This window comes from Equus quagga, chromosome 6 (assembly GCF_021613505.1).
Source record: "Equus quagga isolate Etosha38 chromosome 6, UCLA_HA_Equagga_1.0, whole genome shotgun sequence".
In the NCBI taxonomy this organism is placed as follows: Eukaryota; Metazoa; Chordata; class Mammalia; order Perissodactyla; family Equidae; genus Equus; species Equus quagga.
Window position 1 is genome coordinate 108,590,588 of NC_060272.1, and position 10,061 is coordinate 108,600,648.

Genomic DNA, 10,061 nt, shown 5'->3' on the forward strand with positions numbered 1-10,061 from the left:
AGAGGAGAACTTACGAGTGGGAATGCCGCCACCTCTCTGGAATATGGCCGATCCCAGTGGGAAGATGTGACGCAGGTCAGGGAGTGTGGAGACATCTGAGACAGAGACATGGATGGGAGAGGGATCAGAGCAGAACACTGCCTTCTCCCCCAACACCTCACCTCAACTGGGGAGCTTCTGATGGATGCCCATGGACAGAGGGCTATTGTTTTGTTTCAATTTGGGGGGAAGGGAATTTAGGCAGGAAATTTTTCATTGTGAAATATTTCCGATATCAGAAAGGGCAATATAATAAGCACATCTACCACCCAACGTAAATCAACATTTTGTCGTATTTGCTTAACTTTTCAAAATAAAAAACATTACAAATACAGTTGAAGCTGCCTGTATAACCCCTCTCCATCTCATTGCTTGCCCTCCTCCCGTAATAACCACTATCCTGAATTTAGTGTTCACCATTCTCGTCATGTTTTTATGCTATTACTGCATATATTAATAAACAGCATGTGGCATAGTTTGGTACATTTTTAAACCTTATATCATCCTATGAGTATTATTTTCCACTTGCTTTTGTAACTCAGCATAGTCATGTGTCACTTAATTATAGGGATATAGTCTGAGAAACACGTCGTTAGGCAGTTTCATCATTGTGCAAACATCAGAGTGTACTCACACAAACCTAGATGGTATAGCCGACTACACACCTAGGCTATATGGCACTAATCTTATGGGACCACCGTCATATATGTGGTCTGTCGTTGACCAAAACATCATTATGCGGCAAATGACTGTATTATGTTCTTTAGATGTCTCTTGCTATTTTTAAAAATAGCCTAAATCCTGAAGAATCAGCAGTATTCAGAGAAAAGAGAAATAATAATGACTAAAAACAATCATTGTATTCTTCCATGATCCTGTCAAACTCAGATTTAGCAAGGTGCCTGCCTTCTGCCAGCCCTTGGCCCCTGCACTCCACCTTTAGCTGGATGGTTTTGGAACTTGCCTGAGCTTTCCCAAGCATCTCAGACTTGTTCTCTAGCTTGGAACCATAACAACACAACCACAATTTTCACAGTATTCTCAATTCATGATACCCTAGCTTCTGTCTGGACCTAACGAGAAACTAAGGGCTCTGACCAGATATAAAATGTACATGTTTTGGAAGAGGCAGGGGAATGCCTAACAAACTTTTCTCCAACATAGGCCATAAACATCATAAGACAGTCAGACCAAGTACCAATCCAGTTGTTGTAAGAGGCAACTGCTCCAATACAGAACCTATAAAGGACTTGTCTTTATCCAGAGCTTGTGAGGTAAAGAATCTCACCAGAGCACATCAGAGACAGAATAAGACCTGCCCAACTAGATACAGTCCTTCAGCCTCTGCTCCCTCCTTTGGCAACCAATTAGGAGCATGTGTGGTGTATAGCTCCTACAGCCAGGAAACAATTACGTAAACAAAATAAAAACATATCAGAAAGTATCCACATTATACTAAGTAACCGCTTGAACAAGCTGTTACGTTGTTCAAGATTTAAACTTCCAAATAATGCATACATCATCTCAGAAAAACGGTCTTATTCGAGGCAAGAATATCATCATCTGCTGAGAGTTCAGGGGTTGCTGGCACACAATCCAGACACCGTTTTCTACTGTATGGGACACTTTGGATCAAGTACCAGTGCCTACGCACCTTCAGTGGATTGACCCTGGGGTCCACCCGGCCCTCCTCAATGTCAGCGATTTCCTGCCGAATGCTGATCATGGCGTCACAGAATCGGTCCAGCTCCGCCTTGTCTTCTGACTCAGTGGGCTCAACCATGAGAGTCCCTGCCACTGGCCAGGACATGGTAGGGGCATGAAATCCTGGAAGGAAGACAGGGGAACTTGCATCATGAACTTTGACTTCCCCGATTCGGAAGCAGAGCCCCTTCCCAATTTATCCTAACAAAGTCATCAAATAAATTTGCAAATATGTGTATCTAGGGATTCATCTTAGCACTGTTTTTATAGAAGAAAAATTTAGGAAATAACCCAACATCCACCAATAGAGGATCAGTTAAGCAAATTTTACAGGGCAGTCATACAATAAACATGTAACCATTCAAAAGTATGTAAATTTATATTAATTAAATTGGGTAAACATTCAAAAATATGAAAAGAGCAAGCTACATAATGATATTATCCCATTTTTGTAAAAGAAAATGACAAAGTATTGTGTGTATATATATAATTTTACATATATATAATTTTTTTTTTTTTAATGAGGGAAGATGCCTTGAAGAATAAATACTAAAATTTTAACAGGGGTTATTGCCAGAAAATGAGACTGGGATTTTTATTTCACTTTGATTGTGTTTTAGAATCTTTCTATAATGCTCACGTATTACTTGCAATCAAGAGAAATTAAAATAGTGTAGCCTACCAAAAGCTAAATAATGAGGTACCAAGCATTAAGGAAGCTAGAGGAAGTCTTATTGTCCCCATTGCACAGATGAGGAAACCAAGGCTTGGCCAGTACATGGAAAGCCTTTGCCTTTACACTGAATACAGGCTGAAGGTGTTTTCTGTTTCCAAAAGTTTTGACATGTAAGATGAATCGACAAGACACATGGTCAAGAGAGAGCTTTCCTGGACAAAAGCCAAAAACAACTTTTTCCCATTTCTTACACTCTTTCTGTGAAACTCTAAAAGATAAAGAACAGCTGCCAGGCTGATATACTTGTCTGCTAATTTTGCCCTCAAGTGCAATGGTTCCCAAATTCTGATGTGCATGATCATTCCCTGGGGTGCTTTAGAGGCATGCCTGCATGCTTTAAGGTATTGTCTCCTCAACATTGTATTATAAAAATGTTCAAACATACAGATAAGTTGAAAGGACTGTAGAGTAAGCACCCATATACCTTCCACCTATCTTCTGCAATGATGCTTTTTTTGCTTTATCGCATATCTGCTTGTCCATCCATCCATCTTATTTTGGATGCATTTCAGAGTACATTGCAGTTATCAGTACACTTCACCCTAAAACACTTCAGCATGATATCCTTACCTAGAATTCAATATCTGTTTGCATATTTTTGTGATAAAATTTACATACAGTGAAACGCACAAATCTTAAGTGTACCATTTAATGAGTTTTGACAAATGCATACAACTGTGTCACCCAAACCAGAAAGGGATATATATTTTTTAAATAGCTTACCCATTAAGTCTGACCTCAATTCGACATGTGAGCAAATTCAGCCCCTGCTGTAGCAGTTCCCATATCTGGAACTATCTGAATTGTCTTGGAAACAGACTCCTGGATCTCGACCTTGATTCAGGAGGTCAAGGTAGGGCTCAGAAATCTGAGTCTTAAAACTCCCCAGGTGATTCTGATCATTAGCTAAGTTTGGAAACCTCTGCCCTAAGACAGTGTGCCCCAAACTTGCCTGATAAGGCTCACCAAGGAGTGCTTGTTCTAGGCCTCTCCCCTAGAAATCCTGATTCCACAGGTGAGGTGAAGACCCAGAATCTGTGTTGTCATTGTCATGGTTAGTTTTTACTTAACCATTCTTTCATTCATTCATTCTCTCACTTATTAAACATGTCTGTGCTGAGTGCCTACTATGTGTCAGGCACCTGGATGATTCTGGGCTTAGGGCAAGCATGGCAATCTCACACATCAAAATCATGACAAGGACTTGGAAATACTAGGTAGTAACTTCAATCCTCCCAGCCCCTGCTCTCCCTCCCGAAAAGGCTGCCGCCGCCAGATGTGTGATGCAGGCCTGCAGGCTGTGCATCCTAGAAGCCAGGCCTCATCCTCACTCTGCCATCACTCAGCCATTAGCCTGGAGGTTGAGTCAGGTTACAGGAGCAGCCAAGAGGAGATTTTGAGGAAGTAATTGCTAATTTCATTAATGAAACCTTTCTCTGGCTTTCCCGCTTATTATCAGTGTAGCTTTGCATAATAAAATCATTCATTCGAGAGAGGAGTAAGTCACACATGTGGGACTCCCATTATGATGCAGTAGTAAAACTATTAAATTATTCAAGTTTTCACTTTCCTTATTAAAAGAAGTTATTCAAATCATCATTAAAAGTCAGATAGGACTCTACATCCATAGAAAGGCAAAGTTCTCCCCAACTTAGCCTTTCTGAAAATTCAAGGGTCTTTGACATTATTAATAATATCACTAAGAAAATGTATTTTAATAAGGGCTGTGCTGAATGTGAACACCCACTAATACACAAAGGGCCCACGTCTTTCAAAATCAAAGAAAATTGCATCGTCTCTGTGAAAACAACATGAGCCTATTCCTCCATCTCTAGAAGCAGCTGAAACAGCTATGCCATGACTAAGATGGTTATAAAACTCAAATGCCATTCGTCTCTAACACTTCTACAGGTTATTCGCTCCACTTCCTTCACAGTACGCCAACTTACCTCTTCATGGAGCTCGCTGTGGGTGGGATTGAAGAACTTACCAGAAACGTGGGCAAAGACCAGCAATAATTTTCTTTGGGATTTTTAATTTTGTTAACTATAAAGACTTCTTTTGTTGGCTGTTGATGGATTCAAGATGCATGATTTAATATCTTCTGAAGGACAGTACCAATGCAGTCATAAGAGAAACTTTTTCTCTGTCACTTTAAAGGTTGTCTAGAACCTTAGGCTCCCCATTTAGCCTATGGATCCGTCCACTATGGTGCCTGCACATTCAGTTTGGGCCTTGAGGAAGTGGTCCATAGCCAGCATGGGCAGCTGCATGAATGTCAAAAGCCCAAGTTCCCCTAGGGATAGCTCGTATAAGGCCACTCACCATAATCCTGAAGCCTTTTGGCCACATCCACGGCCTCAATATTTGCAGACTTTTTGAAGGGTCTTGTATCCAAAATAAATTCATGAGCCACATAACCTGTTCAGGAAAATTGTTTCAGCTCCAGATTAGCATCAACTTGTTTTGCCCAAGCAAATGAACAAATAAATCAGCTTTTTAATGCATATCCACGAGGAACAAGAAGCCATGGACACCTGGTAAATTTATAGTTGGCAACAAAGACTTCATCTGCTCTCATTACAAATAAAGATTTTTAACATGTCGGGCCACTGTGTTCAATCTTTAGTGCATAGCGCACCCATGAGCCAGGAGGCTGATGGGAGGCGAGACTTTGGTGCCAAGGCACTACTGGAACATTCAACAGAGGTTCCTGGGGATGAGGTTATTTCTACTCCGAGGATGTAAAATCTACTTGCTACTTGCAACAGGTACAACATGTCATCACAGCCCTGATCCTTTTATACAAATTCTTTCTAGAGCTTAAGATCCATTGACACCCTTTTCAGCAACTTTCCCCCCAACAGCAAATAACTGTTTCTTCTGTGTGTATGTAAATATATACCAACGATATATCCATAAGCTACATACAGAATTGTATATGATTCTTCAAAGGGGCTTTTGAGGTTTTGGTTTTAGGCTTCAGACTGAGAATTACAAATAGGGGCTGTCAAACAGCCCACAAGTGGCAAGGAGTTGTTAAGACCAAAGTAAGATTCACTTTGTTCTAGTTTATAAAGTGATTGCCTCTCTAGGCCCAGGCCACTATCTCCCCAGCATGAGCTACTGACCACCTATCCATTATAAGAATAAAGTAACAAGTCAGCATTTTGACAAATATAACCACATTCCTGGGGGCTTCCCAAATTCCACGGCCCACACTGATGAATTTCCTTTGAGGAAACTATCTACTCATGAGACAATAATGTACTCCTTTTTCTTCACCCGCTTTCCTGACTCTCAGCGAACAATGAATCTGCTTACAGATACTTGGAGCAGACCGACCTCCTCAAGCCGGTGAAGAATAGCTCCAGTCATTAACAGCCCCTGAAGATAGTCTGCACTAGTCTGCTTCTTATGCAATGGTTACATATGAAAGGATCGGTTTTGTTTGAAAATAAAAGTATGAGAGCCTGAGTCTTTGTATATACTGTCACTGCATATTTGTAAAATATGCTTTCTAACAATGATGGGGGTTAAATTTGTAAGGAGTGTGATTCATAAGTAGAAAGTTGCCTTCATAGGGAGATAAACTCAAGAAAAAAGTGCCTGAAAGGAATGACCAGTTGGAATGTTCATGGGGACACTCATGAGATTATTTAAGTCCTCATCAGTTATTAATTCCAGGAATCCTTAAATGTCCTACTATGCTACCACACTTTAGGAGCCTGGCCTCAACCTTTGACCTTTCTTCTCTGAACCTCTGGCATCTACCGCAAGCACTGTGACAGCACAAGAGGAGGAAGGCTAATGAAGCTCACTGTTCTGAAGGACACTCAGCCGACAGGAGGGGAGGCGGTGGGAGGGACACAGGACAGCAGAGAGCAGAGTCTTCCGAGCAGAGGTTCAGCAATAGCTGAAAGGCCCCATAGAGCCCAGCCCAGCCCGGCACTGCTAACACCAAGACTTCATCTGCCGAGGCCCCACCACAGCCAGGCGGTTTGGGAAGAGCTCCATTTTCAAAATGAGGTTCAGATGTTATTTTCTAAATCCATAGTCTAATGCATTCAAATAGAAACTGTAGTGCAATTTCAGCATCTCTCTCTCTCTGACTCTACTTGAGCCCTGAAAGCGGTGAAATTAAAACTTAGTGTCTGTCGGAGGCCAGATCCCAAGATGTTCGTCTTTGTTTGCAGTTTCTAAGGAGAAAAGATATACAAATCTTCTGTGGCATATGGTGAGTCAGGGCAATCTGAAGTAGAAGTTGTATAAACTGATCAGCGCAAGTTTTAATTTTCACTGAGTAGGTGTTTCCGCTGGGCCTAACCATGACTATAGCTGAGAGTCTGAAAAGATACCAAGTCAAAGGAGCAAGGAGAGGAGGGGGTGGGATGATGGAAAAGCAAAATAAAAGTGGCTTGGCCCTTGGCTTGGAACACCCCCCCCGCCATGTTATCTTCTGAGGCTGAAGATGACATAGGAATGTGCTACAGAAAAATAAGGTTCAAAACTCACCTTAAAAGCAGAGACCAAACCTTACTTATCCCACATCCTCAGAGTGACTCCTAGAAATAAATGGAACTCACTAGCTAATTATCCTATAAACCTTGGGTGGGCAATCAACACTTGGTTGAGCTTTTCAGTTGCAATCCAAGGACCACAACTAACAAAATCAAAACTCCTGCCTGTTTCTCTGGGAATGAGGTCCCAGAGGTCCCAGTAGGTGGGGCCCCTGGCCTCAGGAGGGTCACTTCCTGGTCCAGGATGTGAGGGCCCAGCTCCTGAAGCCCATGTCTGCCTATAAAGACCACCAGGAAACTTCTTCAGGGACAGGAATTTCCAGACAGAGTTGGGTTTGTCTAAGGTCAAAAAGGGATAGGCATTTATGAAATTAAAACATTGGGATACTAACAAAGTTGTCTACTCCACTGATGGAAACTCCATTTAGATGAAACAGTGAGCTTGGCCTCCCACAAGAGTTGACACCTGTCAATTGTTTTTTAATGCTCTAAAAACAGCATCTTACCTGAGGTAATTCCTTTCTTCCCTCATCATGGCAGAATAAATATGACTGCTGCTCCCCGATCCCAATTCTTGCCTGTCACTTCCTCGCTTCGCAAAACCATAAGCCTCAACAGTTTGGCTGGTATTTTCAAATCTCTCAAAGAAATGGTTCATAACAGCAAGCCTGGAGTTCATTAAAATTATTGCTCCATAGTCATCCGCAATTCCAAAGTCTTATTTAGAGCTAGTAAATATGATTAAGGTGAATCACCATCTTCTAATATTGCCATCAGACATTTTGGAATACAATGTTTATTAAGAACATTTTTATTTTGGGCCCTCAGGAGGCACAGTGATGATTCCTTTTTAGGTCTTAAAATACTAAGCTTCAAATTGTATAATAAATGTGTTTACCAGACCAAACATGAGGCAATTTTTGGTTTCATGAACTTTGGGATTGGGTAATAAAGTCTGTAATCACCAATCTATTTCTGCTTGGGATGAGAAATACAATTTATTATTTAATTCTGGGGTAAAATGTCAAAACAAATGGAAATTTCATCCATCTTTTTGTGCTGCAAATCCCCTAGGCATGGGCCGGTCTCTGCCCAAAGCAGTCACTTAAATGCTAAGTACATGGTAGGCACCTAAGAAACACTTGCTCGTTCACTTTCCTCTCTCCTGGAGCTGCTCCCGTGCCCACATAGTCCAGATCACACTCATTCTTGCTGTAAAGAACTAAACTTTGCATCGCACAACTCTGAATATACTAAAACTCACTGAATTGTATATTTTAAGTGGGTGATTTGTACGGTATTTGAATTCTATCTCGAATCTGTCAGATAAAGTTAATCATAAGGAAGTTTTAAATATAAAAAAAAATTGTAAATTAAAGTCAAAAGATCATTCTGCATCCATCAAATTGGCAAAGATATTTTGCATTTGGTTTGTGTTGCTTTTTCAGCCTAGCGCTCAGTGCTCACTAGGTCCCCGGTGCCGCAGTCACTCGCATACGCTGTTAGTGTGGGGAAAGCTGGCCATGCGGAGAGTGTACATGCATTCACATCCTCTGAGATAATAATTTCTCTCATATGACTATAACGTAAGGAAGTAATCAGAGATGTTTTTAAAACTATACATAAGTAAAGAATATTCATTGCAGCATTGTTACAAATGCAAACAACTCAGGGGGAAAAACCCTACAGAATTGCTTAAATCGTGGTATGTCCACACAGTGGAATCATGGTAGCCACTTTTAAAGAACATTTCATGACACCGAGAAAGCCTCACAATATACGATAAAGTTAAAAAACAGGACGCTAACTGTATTTGTAATACAATTGTCTAAAAGCAAGATGAGAAGGCATACAGCAAAATATTAATAGTGGTTATTTCTGGATGGGGGAACTATGAGTCATTTAAATTTTCTTCCTCATACTTTTTTATTTTCCAAAATTTCCACGTGAAGTATATATACATTACTTATATAATCAGACAAAACAAATACTTAAGCTAATTTTTAAAGCCAATACATAAGCAGGATACATTTCACGGCGCAGGAGCTATATTTGAATTCATTAGTAGATCTTGTAGCTTCTTTAATACCCACTTCAGAAATATTTTATTGCAGTGCTTAGAGACATATTGCCCACAACCCTTTCCTACTCTCTGGGGACCATTCCTAACCAGATCTTCTGGTTATTTCTTTTCTATTTTCCAACTCCAGAACCACCCCTTTGGATACACATTTATAAGGCAACACCAGCCTTTAAATTAACAATTAGAGATGTAGATGTACACTCTGCCTGGGCCTGAGAAACTAGGAGCCAGAGAGGCCTCGCTCCTTTGCCCAAGGTCCGGGCATGCTGGTTACTGATGCCGTCTCTCTGCTACAGTCCCCTTGGTCCCTGCTCTCCAAATCTGTGCCCACAGCCAACACGCTGCATGTCTACCTGGCTCTTAGTGCCATCCCCTCCCATGCCCTCTAGGGTGACTTTGTTCCCCCATCTATTATTCCTGCTATGGTAGCTTCGCTCTCCCTTCTCCACAGCCTTTCACCTGGCAGCTGAAACTCTTGTAAAAGAACAAAACTGTATCCTATTGAAGCCGCTCCTGCCCCGCTTCATTACCAAACTCCCCCAAACCATGACTGCTGCTACTTCTCCTCCCCAACCTCAGTTCACTTCTCCGCTCATTTCCACCTGGCATCTGCCTCACCATTTTGCCGTTTTCAAAGATGACCAAAGGGTTGCTAATTGTTTAAGGCCAAGGTTCTTTTAAGACTCATATCGTCAGGCCAGCCACTTGCTCTTCTGTCTGTCTCTCCCTGTTGTGCAACACCACGCGCCTTTGTTTGTTGACTGTGTGTGCTGTGCCAGGCATGTTGCCGCCCTGCAGGAGTGTGAGGTCTGATGGAGAGAGCCAGACAATAAACCAAGTGGGAGAAATCCTCAGTGGCGGAGGAAGCCAAGAGGAGGGAGTAGTTCTCTCCGCCAGGAAAGGGAGGCTTCAGGGAGGAGGAGGGGTCAGAGCAGAGGCAGGAAGGGCAAGCAGGGGGTTTTCTAGGGAGTGGCGCTGT

At 41.7% G+C, this 10,061-nt stretch overlaps 1 protein-coding gene across 1 annotated transcript in view; it reads right to left on the reverse strand.

Annotated features, from left to right (window-relative positions):
- The window catches only part of GLDC (glycine decarboxylase), a 90,590-nt gene that overhangs the window by 1,240 nt on the left and 79,289 nt on the right, over window positions 1–10,061 (reverse strand). Inside the window, exons 22-24 of the mRNA XM_046664908.1 lie at window positions 4,805–4,900; window positions 1,694–1,866; window positions 15–95 (exon numbers count right to left, since the gene is read on the reverse strand). Coding sequence (XP_046520864.1) covers window positions 15–95; window positions 1,694–1,866; window positions 4,805–4,900 — 350 coding nt within the window. The remainder of the gene's footprint in view (window positions 1–14; window positions 96–1,693; window positions 1,867–4,804; window positions 4,901–10,061) is intronic.